This window comes from Thermobia domestica, chromosome 4, assembly GCF_964235325.1.
Source record: "Thermobia domestica chromosome 4, izTheDome1.hap1.1, whole genome shotgun sequence".
In the NCBI taxonomy this organism is placed as follows: Eukaryota; Metazoa; Arthropoda; class Insecta; order Zygentoma; family Lepismatidae; genus Thermobia; species Thermobia domestica.
Window position 1 is genome coordinate 250,370,639 of NC_137457.1, and position 13,116 is coordinate 250,383,754.

Below are 13,116 nucleotides of genomic sequence, written 5' to 3' on the forward strand. Positions count from 1 at the left end.
AATAACTCATAACGTAGCTTCCTTTCTCAACACAAACTTCACGTGGTTTTGAACTGCCAATTCATTTTTAAATCTGATCAGAATGTAAAAGAGTAGTTTGCTCGCGCCCAATATGACTATCTAGCCCCATTTTTTTTCTACAACAACAACAATAAAAACCTTAGGCAATAGCACTGAATTATTCCATCAACATTTAATATATTTTATCCTTTTTACTGCATTTAATGAAGAATGAAGTTTCTTGCAAATGAATTCTTTAAGTTTGCCTTATATAACCAACTGGCGCTCAATAATTATACCTAGTAATTAATTTTACAGTAACACGATAACCTACAGCGAAAATTATGTAAAAATATTGTATTGTCATCGGGTTAATGTATTCGTTGAGAACTTTTGAACTCTAGTTAATATGGAAGTGTGTGAAATATTAGCTGCAAGATTAACGAAGACAACGAAGAGAAAGTAACCTAATATATGTATTGTAAAAATATTGAGAGCCAGTAAGAATCTTAGTTAAAACTTTTAATCTATCATAGTTATGTCCTTGTACGCTAAATAACATAGACAAGATAGTGAAATGAGAAACATTCAGGGTCGCGTCCGACTCAAAAAAAATTCTGGATGTAGAACAATGGACACGCTACCCTGTACCACTTATCTGAAACGTCACGAGCAGAGCAAAAGAGTGAATTGAATCGAAGTAAGCGCGATGTCTATGTTACGTCACACTTCCAGATTCAAAATATGCATCAAAGATAGGTAACCAGATTCTATCAATGTTCGCAGTATCTACATTTAAAGCAATTTTGTTTATATTTAGGAATAAAGAATGGTTCTTTAATCTCCCGTTGCTTCTTTGTTTTTGCTGAATCTATTACATTAACCTGTTTTATATTATGTGTATGTTGTTTTAAATGAATCGTCAATTCATTTTTAATTGGATTTTAACTATAGTTTGCTATATATAAGGTGCACAGCAATCTTTGGCAACATTCTTTACATAAAATGGGGAGAGGGCGAAAGAAGGTAAATTAAATTAGGCAAAAGCAAGTCGTACAGCGATAAGCATTTGTTTCTGGTGCAGATACCTAGCAAACCGTTAGAGCCTGGACCGCTGGATGGTTATATTTCAGAGTTTCTACTTGAATCACTGTATCTGTTAAATTAGACTTCATTCAATCTTACAACAAAAACAAACATACTTCTACAAACAAGGGTTATCAAACTTTTTGCTCGGAATGTGGAAGAATTAAGCCAGATACATGAAATTCTTAATGTCTTACTATGCATGTATATATAACAATTAATCATATTAGTTTTTCTTACAGGCCTATATCATACAGCGAGTTCTCATAAAGTGATTCATTTGAGTAGTGTTCAAAGTTACTTCTTACCTAGACGCTACAATGACAAATCCAAATTTGAAATTGAGGTCTACATATCTTGGCCTTAAAATCGGAACTACTAGCAGGTAAAAAATTGAGAATATTAACTACAAAAAACAGATAATAAATTCGTATATCCAATCGCGATAGCCACCTGGCATCCGGAATTTTTCGAATCCTGTATTAGTGATTTAACCTGGTAAAAAAAGCCAACAGAATTAAGTGATCGAAACCGTTCCGATAAATTCTTATGAACGAAATTAATAGGGAACACATTAAACACCTATTTCAGCTTAAAATTTGTTTTATAAATTTACAACTTTTTCACATCAAGGAAAAACTTATAAAGCTTAGTTCACGAAACTGCCGCGATTGACGCCAACGAAGAATTTCAATCGCGGCAGAGAATCGAAGCTAAGCTATACCAATTCGTGTATTTTATATTCTTTCTTTAAAATAAATAAAAATCCTAGCCCAATAAATGGACAAAAATTAAACTTACAACTGTTTCCAGCATCAAGCGAAGTACATAACCTTCTTGGTATCTGCATGAACCGTTATTGCTCGAGCCATGGCACCAGGAGTCCTATCTTCACTGCATCCGGATTGATGAGAACCTTCTCCACTGCAAAGTAATAATAATAGTAACAATTAGTACACTGTAGGATACATTGCATTTACATTTCTTCCTCAGCTGGCCATGCACAAATTTTTTCTACAAAAACTAAATGTCATTTATATGGAAAATCATGTATAAGTGAACATTATCAGGAACCATGATACAAATTCAGCTATATTTTTGGCGATCTTTTTCTCTGCAGTGGCAGGTAATACAAAAGCTGGCCATACACACATTATGTTTTTCTCTTCTATCTGAATCAGGTAAAATACAATTTGTTATGGTCCTGCTTATTATATATATACATAATGGAATAGAAAGTCCCAAAAAATCGCATATAAAATACTCTGAAGAATTTTTAGTATAATAGATGTATTTATTTTAGTTCTATATTTAATATATTTGGTCGAAGGTAACTTTTCCAACATTCCATTCTCTCGGATATGATATGAAATTATATGAACATGAGATCTTTCAGTTTAACGTCCCACGAGTATACTCTTTAGAATAAAGGAGACGGATGATGAATCTCGAGCCGGGCGTAACCGGCCTGAGAACAACCAAGCCTGATAAGCCAAGTCAATTCTTCAATATGCGATCGAAAATGAGAAATGCGTCGTCATAATATTGCAATGTCTATTTGTTCTTCTCGCATGGAAAAATCGTGTGAAAGGTTACCCAAGGTTTGCTTTCTATATCCGTATTTTGTCTGTCTATTTGTTATCTGTGCTTGCTCTGTCCAGCCATGTTTATTATACAATAATACAGCTCATGGGCATAAAAGTCTTTTATACTACACTAATTAGTGCGTTACGAGTAACAGAGAAGATATATAAAATTTCTACACCGTATGTAATACTAATACTACAACTACTATTACTATTACGAGTGCTAGTGCTAATTCCACTATTGTTGCCACTACTACTATTACTGAGTTTTACGTCCCACACACTGTTCCACAGTTGAACATTTCTCTGGCTAGGCTAAAAGAGACTGTGATGAGAAATAAATGGTAGAATGAATAAAGTGGGAGGAAACGGGAGAACGCCGAGAAAAAACCCACACGCGATGTTTGTCCACCAAAAAGTTCACTAGGTGCGAGCTGGGATCGAACCCCATGCACCAGAGGTGAACGCTCAACCACTGAGCCATCATTTCAGGAGTATCTAATCGACCCTGGTGTCTTGGTGATTTATTTGATCATTTATATTTTGTTATATTTGTAGTATCATACTATAAACAATACAGGAACATGTAACACCATTTGGTATTTGCCTTGCTAATTGAACATTACTACAAATTGCACTCATCTTATGAATACGCCACTTCACGGTTTCGGCCTCCGTGGTCTAATTGTAGCGTACCAAATTCTACTTAGTAGGCCAAGTACTTGACTTTATTATACGTTCTTTAGGTAACTACGGCTCAGGCCGTATGGATGATAATGGGATGAGTTGGCGGAATGAAAACAGTGGGAGGAAACGGGACCACCCCGAAAACTTCCACGAACACGGTGTTTGTCCATCACAAAGCTCACAAAGCACGAGCAGGGATTGATCCGACGACCTCTAGCACCATAAGTGAGTGCTTTACCTACTGAGCCACCGTTGTCCTTCGTAGATTAAGCATCGGTTCACATTCTACGCAAACCGGCCACAATAACTAGCATTTCTCCATTTTTTTTCTGTACTTAGAAGGTAAATTCTGTACCACCAGACATGTCAACTCTGACGGGAAGTCGTAGCAATTGTAGTAGTATTAGCAGTGATCGAAGTAGTAATAGTAGAAGTAGTAGTAGTAGTAATAATAATAATAATGGTAGTAGTATTACAGCAGCCTTGAATAAAGAGTATGTTTCCCAAACACATTACGATTAACATAGGCTGACAACATTCATTTCTGATCTGTCTTTCAGAGTGTCCGGCCCGGAAATACATGTGCCCGGTTCGACTCTATAGCATTTGTGTCCGACCCAGAATGTGCCCGGTCCAGTTTGATATTACTTGACTATTTCGAAGAGTTTATATATATATATATATATATATATATATATATATATATATATATATATATATATATATATAAGGTGTCCCTTATGCATATCCCAAAAAACGAAATTCGAGATAATCACTGGGCCACCTCTTATATTTTTTCCTTTCCATATAAAATGAATTTGAGCAAAATTTCAGTTTGATACGATAATAATTAGAGGTCGCTCAACAAAGTTTATTAGCTTTTTTCTATTATAAGCCATTCATACAATTACAAGAGAGCCTTACCTGCGCAGGTCTACGTAACCGAATGGAAGAAAACATTTTGTTCGTAACACATTTGGTGTAAATACCACTTTTTACACATACACACATTTTATACAATACATAATTACACACACTCATACATCCCTAGTGATTTTCTTTACTAAGAGTTTCTTTCTTGCAGTTGGGGAAATTTCGTCTGTGCTCTTGGGCTTGCAGCAAAAATTGTGAGATTCTTCACGAACAATCGACCTGTTAAATTCTTGTGTTAGAGCAACTACTCTTTCAGCACTATCATTCACAACGTTCAAACACCGAACAATTGCCAGTCCCACTTTAAAGTCTTTTTCATTCCATGTACTTGGATCACTCTGCAGAAAGTTTGTAGGTATGCCAAGCCACTGAAAGAACAGAATCGATTTTTTGGTTACAAATGAATCAATTTCCGCATGCAAGTATTTGCTTGGGTTATCAATAATCTTGCGTTGAGACGGAATATTTTCCCCTTCACGTTCTTTTAGAGCCTTTACCATTCTTCGTTTACACTCTAGCGACAAAGTTTGGTGTATATATATAAAAGACCAGCATTTCACTCAAATACCACAAATGTCTTATCAGCTTCTGAAGCGCAGCCTCTGCAACACGTGGGATCTTGCTCTTGAATTGAATAAGTCCTTGAAGTAGTTCGAGATCACAAGCGGGAGCAAGTTCAGTATGCGTTGCTGTAAACCATGCTTTAACATAAAACCGTCAAAAAAAAAAAAAAATAAATAAATAAATAAAAATAAAAAAATAAATAAATAAATAAATAAAAATAAAAAAAATAAAATAAATGCAGACTTCTTGGATTTCCCTTTCTTCCTGTTTGGTTATTCGAAGCTGAGAATTAAGCATGTAAATTTTGAAGCTGTATAGTGTCTTCGATAACCACCTGACATGAATCGCACCTGGTCTTCTAAAGTGAACTCCTCTCTGTGGTTGCTGTCCAAGAAAAATTACTGTTAATTCTAGAAGTTCCAGATAATCATCTCTGTAATGATCTGACTGCAATTGACGTTGTGCAAAATCCAGAACAGATTCTACGTTGTTTCCCAGTAAATCAGATATAACTTTGTTTAAGATACCGGGCTCATATTTGGTGAAATCGAGTTTGTCCCAAAATTGTTGTAATGTCTCGAACAATGCGACTTAGGGCCCAGTCGTTACACTACCACAAACGCAAATTTTAAATACATTAGCAAGCATTAATTTCAAAATGTGATGACGACATCGAAAGTTAAGTTTTTTCTTTAAAAGACGCTGTAAGTGCGTGCAGGTACCCGATACGTTCCCTGTATTACTCGCAGTTGTGTCAAAACACAGTGCAGCTACTGTCGGCAATTTTCCAGTCCTTTGACAATTCAACAACTGCTGTAGCTTGTGCAAGACCAATGGTTCTTTCTAATTTTGCGGCTCCTAGCACTTTGTCTTCAGTTTTACCAGACAAGTCCCTAACAACCGCAGGTAAACGTTCTGTTTTCTTATTGTTGTACTCGTCATCCATTAGTTTGCTGTCCCACTGAACCTGAAGTGGCCCCTCGGGTTGAAATTTGGCTTTCAACATTTCCGCTGATGCTTTACGATGATGTTGCCGACTACGTGAAACTGTTGAGCGGTTTATAGCTAGTTTAGTTGTATCATGTCCTAAGCTCTGTGCAGTAGCAGTTATTAAATACGTTGCTTTCCTAACGCTCACTTTAGTTCTATCTAATATTGCACACAATTCAGAAGTAAACACACACTGTCTTGCTCGTTTCTTTGGTGTTACCTTCTGTAGAGTTGGTTGAAAGTTGTGAGTAAATGTGTCATTAGAAATTGCATTTGAGTCGTCACCTTCGATTTAATCAGAACAAATACTAGCATCCAAAGTTACCACTGTTTCCTTGCTTTGACGTTCCAGTTCTTTCTGTTTTATTTTGTTAAATCTTTCCTGTCTCTCTCTCTAGATCTCGACTCTCTCACGGCAAGTGTTTTATCCACACCACCCATTGTTCCTGGACGGCCAGGTTGTCGTTGCGCTATGAGAAAGTCTCTGTCTTCTTTAATCTTCTTCTAGCACAAGCGATATCAAACATTTTTTCTAATTCACCCACAAACTGTTTTTCATCATTCACTTGTGTATTAGTTTTCCTACTGGCAGTTTTCTTTAATTTGCACCACTTCTCAAATAACTGTTCAACTTTGATGACCGTGTGCTTCCTCGCTCAACTTTGGTAAACTGGAATGCGTGTTCTTTCCCAAAATTCCTCAACTTCTTGCATTATACAGTGTGAACTTTCTCGTACAGTCTTTTTCAACAATAGGTGATGATGGAGAAACAACTTCAGGACCTGTTTATTGGAAGGGAGTTTGCTACCTAGTATCACATGGTCTGTACTGCCCAGCAAGTAAATTTTACGATCTACTAGCGTACGAGATACAGTAAAGAGAGCCAAAGCTTCCTTAACCAAGTTTAAATTCCCAGTTTGCACGTAAACGACAACGGTAGTTTGGTTATTTAATAAGAGAAAGACCTTAAAATTGATCTTTAAATATAAATTGGAACAAAATCCTGCACACAGATTAACAAGACATTAAACAGCAAGGCAATGCTGTGCACATGCACATTGCACAAGAAATTATTGTCAATGGCTCTTTTCTTTCGTTACAATAGTGCTGCTATCTGTTGGTCATCTCTTAAAGTATATACGAATAGCAACATTCTGTATACCTGATTTCAAAAGGCTTGAGCGACCAGTAAATATTTGAATATTAAAGAAATTTTTGATGTGTAACCTATTCTAACAAAAAAGAAAAGAAATAACGGGTGACCCGCTAATTTTTCCAATTTTTGAAAATAAGGGACATCCTAATAATAATAAAAATATATATATTTTAAAATCTAATTTCTATCAGTTAAATACTATGCCAAGGTATTGCAAAAGGTCGTACATTACAGAAATTTCTCCAGCCAACAAACACAACAAACAGCATCTAGCATGTTAAATCATGTGTATTTCTTCTGAACGACCTATTGCATTAAACTTAAAAAAATATTAAAAATTTGAAATTTAACGTACGTAAACTAAATTAAAGCTATTGCCGTGATAGAACAAAATAAGGTGTAAAACTAAGTCAAAGTATTTAGCAAGCAGCGACTTCTAATTAAATTTTCTGACTTTCTTCAGCTATCGAAATCTCATTTTGCTTAATCGAATACCTTATCGGAATTTCCGAAACAGCAAGATTTCTGATGAAAAGTATTTAAGCAGGTTAACTTCTTACCTGTCATGTTCTTTCTCGACTAGATGGTATCGTGCCCGGAAAGCCACGAGATGTGCATAGTAAGCCGGCGCTGGGATAGACACTGACCTCGTACACCTCACGTACGTATGACACAACTGGTATGTTAAGCACTGGAGTTCATCGGCATCAAAATGATTGTCATCCCAAAGCACGTGGTAATGACTTGGTCGACTAGTACCCTGTAATAAATAGTTTTTAATAAGTTAATACTTGTATGTAACAGCCTTTTTTTTCCTTTCATTCTAAGAACAAATTAAAATATTACAAAGATTTATCTAACGTACTCATTATTATTCTCTTAACCTTCAACTTATGCTTTCTGAAGATGTGAAGTCCTTACCCACAACAATTCGACATATCACTCACGTTGGAAATAAAGCTCTATGATAGCGAATCGAAGATTTAGTTTCTCATTGTCTTCGTTTTATTGAAATTTAGCGTTCCTTCTCAACACCGAGGCTGTATGAGACGTGGACACAAGTTTAGGATGGAATTCGAACCACTGTATTGAGTTCAATGCTTTTCGGCGGGAATCAAAACCCAGGAGACCCCATGCTAGTCACTACACCTGCAGGCACAATTAACTCATCCTCATCCCTCCATTTATTATCTGTTATCGTCTGCACGTATCGCGCAAAAAATAGTTTGATCTACGAGAAGTCTATGGTAGTGTCTCGGGTAGATGTGTGATAAGAAGTATGCTTTTATACACGCGTGGTCTTCCGTAGGCATACGTGGTCTTATGTACGCTTCTACCAAGCATACATGTAGGAAGCACATGTATGATTTGAAATATACTTCAGCTTACACCAGGAACAATAAGCTAACAAAGGTTGCACCTTGACATCGATTATTGTTGCCCTCTATTTTTTTTTTTCTTTTTCTATTTTAATCCCATGGTTATGCTCTTTGGGCTAAGGAAACAAACGATTAACAAAGTACAAATAGGACTAGATTTGGCCAGAAGAAGACGTAACAACCCGCATTAATAGATCTACATACTTGTCCCATCTAGTTATATAAGGAAAAACTTAGATTACGATCAATGATGCAGAACTCTCAAATATTTTAGCAAACTTCTTATTTTATATTATTATTGGTGCAGTGTGATGTTATTTTAAGTGTACTGAGTTACTTTAAAAGCTGGGAAACAATTGCAAAGTCTGGTGAAGGGCCGTAGACTTAGGATTTAAGACAATTTTTAGAATATATATATATAGACAAGTTCAAATGGAAGACTATTTTAATTAATTTTTATAGCTAGAGCTGAATTTTAAAAAATTTGATAAGTGAAAAACAAAAAAACACCTAATTAATTATTTATTTGAAGGTTCTCACGAGGAGAGATAACCGAAACTAAGGAATAGCAACTCACCATACAAGTGGACAACAGAAAACTTAAAATTTTAAGGACAATAAACAGGTGGGAAACTGATCAAGTTTTAATATTATTCCAATGTTATAGTATAATTTTATACAGGTGGAAAGCCTAAAGTTTTAAAGATATTTTACAAGAGTAACTCGATGTGTGTTGTGTTTGTGGTAGTTGTTATTTAGTGAATTTGTTTTGTTAAAATTATGTATCATTTATATATTTTTAATGTTTTACATATGTGTATTTGTAAAATTACTAATTATATATTTTTTAGACTACAATTAAAAAAGGAATTTACAGCCTGATATAATAATTAGGAATCAGGCTAAAAGAAAATAAGCCTCAACCCCACCTTATTCGGAAAATAGAAAACGAAAAGAGAGCAGAGATAAATTATAGTAATAAGAGAGATTAAATAGAGCTAGGGGCAGATGCGTCTGCCAGTAAGACCACAAGAAGTGGCTAAGGCAGGAGTAGTGGAGGAGAAAAAAAAAGTAAATGGTTGTGAAATTAAGTTGTGCTCAACCACCGAGAATCGAAGCCGGGACCATGTGCAACAAAGGTATAGATGCTAGCCAACAGACCAGCGGGGAGAGGCTTCTTTCTTGTCTGCTAATGAATAGATTAGTACACGTTCCATATGACCTTAGGCGCCCATTTTCAAATATAAAGGTAGGCCAATACAATTAACAGCAAGGAAAATTAATCAGCTGGTGTGACAAGGAACGTTAAATACAGAGTTTACTGACAATTACTTATCCACCAATCCGAAACTGTATTAATATCAAATACAACATAAGTGCATATTAATTAATATTTCAATACAATACATTAGTTTAAAATTGAAAAATGAGTGTGCTTACATGCGATCTACTTAGTTATTCCATAAATAAGGTCAGAGGTTTGGAAATGAACACAGACATAGTACTGATATAGAGATATCCTTTGGCAAGATGATATACATGAAAGTGTGGAACATAAAAAGCTCCAATCAGTTTTCAAAATGTTCACCTTGAGCCTGGATTCAGACCTGGAGTCTGCCGGGGCGCGCTTCAGGGAGTCAACATTAGTGTGTCTCTTCTTGCAGGTCATTGACTAACACTGACCACTGTAGTCGAGCGGGTTCATATCCAGGCTGTTCAAGGGCCAGTCTGATGTGCCCTGTGCGCGGAAGAAGAATCCCGTTGGAAGGTCCACTGTTGGTTGGGGAACATGGTGGTCACTGCATTTACATTGTGCTCTAACACTGTAGTTTGGTACACGATAGCCGACGTCTTCATTCCTTGTTCATAAAAATGGAGTCGTGTTGTACTGTTGAAACTTACATTACACCGTGACTGATGGGACCTTTGCACCCTGGAAATACGTTCAGCAGCCTGCAATGACGATGATGCGTACATACAGTCATTTTGAGCATTAAAGAACTGCTCAACTGTGAACAGTTTCTAGTTTGAAAAGAGAATTCTTCTGTGACCATTTCCTGCGTAACGCATGTCAGGAAGTGACCTGTACATTGTTTGTAGGCTCTGAGAGCCTCGGATCCTGATTGAGAATTCGTAATATGATTGGTCTTGAAATGGACACCTCTCGGGATATCACTAACTGGGTCCTGACGTGATTTTGCTGAATCCTTGCACCAATAGCTTCAACTGCCTCTGGTGTACTCAATTGTGCGTAGTCTACCACTGCCGGTCACTAACACTTGCCGTTTCATTGTAACGCTGAATGATGCAGTAGACACAATTGTTCACTGATTTGTAGGGTTTCAGGGTTGCGAAGATCCATAGTGGTGGCATGCCCACCTTGTGTAGAGCTGACTGTAACACGACTCTCGTAATCACCCACTCCAACGTTACACGTTCCCACTTACACGCCTCTCACTGTGGAATAAACAGCTCAAGGACTCATTTCATCCACATATCTAGATGGCAGCATTCTTATATTCAGCATGGTCAAACGGTGGTTAAAATGTCTGATAATATTTATGAAATAACTATGTAAATATAATATGTAAGATTGATTAAATGGAAGCACACAGCCATATTATATATATATATATTCTGTTATTCTGAGATTCTTTAAAGATGTTTATGAAATGCATTTATTCTCCAAATTATTATTTATTACTATTATTGCTTCACTACTATTATTTATTATTAATTTATTAATACTGATTTATTATTATATTCCTATTTTAGTATAAGCAATGTATGTACAGTCAATCCAATCCTTCCACTGTTTAGTAACTAACAATGAAGCTATGTACGCATGTTCTGACAAGATGAGCTAAATAAATAAAAATATTTTAAACAATTTTTATATAAGAAAACAATCCGAAAATACACATCAGAAGTTTAAACTCTGTTACAATCATGATAATTGTTTACCTGAATTCCTTGGTGGCTGCAGAGGTAGAAATCAAATTCTGTGGGGTGAGTAATGCCAACATCTACCGTAGTACCCGCAGGGATGTTCCCTGATTTTCCTGACTGCTCTTTTTTGTCTGCACAGAACAGCCTACAGGAAAGAAATTAAATTTTATTTTCATTTCACAAAATTTAGTTGCAAGCACAAGAAATATACAAAACAAAAACTGCAATTCTGCTTTTAAAACTTATCGATAAGTTATGCCTTAGATGTTTGTAGCTGGGTCGTAGGATACAGAATGTCTCCTGAAACAGCAATACTAGAAATCTACTTTTTCTGGACTTATTTTTTAATCAATCTCTACTTACAAAAGTAAGAAACGAGCAATTAAGATATTATATATATATATATATATATATATATATATAAAGTCTTACCATAAATACTGTTCCAAAGTTTTAAGTACATTGACACAAATGGCTACAATCATTTTAATATTCTAATAATATGAAGGATGCATTATGAACCAAAATCACAAATAATTTTTCAAAATGGCCACCATTACCATGCACACAGTTTAAGTTTTTGTGGGCACTAATTAATTGCAATACGCAACACATCAACTGGAAAATCTGCACCTGCCTTCCGAAGAGACCGCTTTAAACTTTCAATATTGGGATATCGCTCCCTGAAAGCTCCCGAAGCCTGGACCGCAATTTGTAGTCTAAAGGGTTTAAATTCGGATTTCCAAAAGGCCAATCTGAAGTGGAAATCAAGTTCGGAACATTTGTCTCCAGCTACTGCTGGGTTGTCCGTGCCTTGTGTGCTGGAGCTGAGTCTTGCTGGAAGCTCTTTGCTGAAAGGTTCAGAACCTTGCTGAAAGGTTCTGAAAATCTCCACTGGTAATTTACCTACCTTGTACAACGCTATCACGGCCACACGATTTTTCTATTGCCTCCATTTAATCTTGAACACTTACAACTGACACCTTTACACATCTTCAGCTCATCCAGTAATGACTCACGATACCGGTCTTGACGTCGCTGGCTTGTATGGGCGGAAGTACAGTCACCCTTAAAAATTGGGACAGTATTTATGGTAAGACTAAGTATATATAGGAAACCCTTACAAAGACCGGATAAGATGAGAAATGCTGCTATTCAACAAAAAAGGGAAGTTTTGCCTATTAATACATATAAATACTACTGATTCATACTTTATTCGGGAACACTTTAATATTTTAATCATATTAATATTTTTACAAAATTCCATACATACATAAATCTTAACCCCAATTCAAGTGCTTAACACATTTTTAGTTTTCTCTTCAATGCCACAATCTCTGAATCAATAGTTTCAGTGATCAGGTTTTTCAATCATTAGTGCCTATTCCTTTTTTCTGTGATCTTTAGCTTATATGCTCTTATTTTGTTCCGTCTTCTCAACTTTAGTGCTTCTTTTCGTTTAGATAATGAATTCCTAGTTCCCTGCATCATAGCTCTTGATACGTATAGTTTTCCTAGATTATCAGCCACATACACCAACCTTTGAGCAAATAGTCTTCTAACATTTTTACCACCAAACATTCTCTATTGATTGAAAATCCTCGTTCAACAGAAGCGTATCAATGGAATAATGTAAGAATGAGATGGAAAAAATGTCATATCTTTATTCGATACATTGTTGTTATTGTGAATTCAGCTCATCACCACTGTGATAGAAAAATTTTGAACCACGGGTCTAATTGACTACTTTCTTGACCTACCTGACAATTAAATAAATGGGTTTGGA

The 13,116-nt window shown here is 35.9% G+C and overlaps 1 protein-coding gene across 9 annotated transcripts in view; it reads right to left on the bottom strand.

Annotated features, from left to right (window-relative positions):
* Nucleotides 1-13,116, bottom strand: part of AGO1 (protein argonaute-1) — a 259,835-nt gene that overhangs the window by 12,286 nt on the left and 234,433 nt on the right. For all 9 annotated transcript variants that reach the window (XM_081755714.1, XM_081755713.1, XM_081755712.1 and 6 more), the window contains 3 exons: nt 11,346-11,475; nt 7,563-7,762; nt 1,888-2,010 (listed from right to left, as the gene is read on the bottom strand). In XM_081755714.1, coding sequence (XP_081611840.1) covers nt 1,902-2,010; nt 7,563-7,762; nt 11,346-11,475 — 439 coding nt within the window. In that variant the 3' untranslated portion in view covers nt 1,888-1,901. The remainder of the gene's footprint in view (nt 1-1,887; nt 2,011-7,562; nt 7,763-11,345; nt 11,476-13,116) is intronic.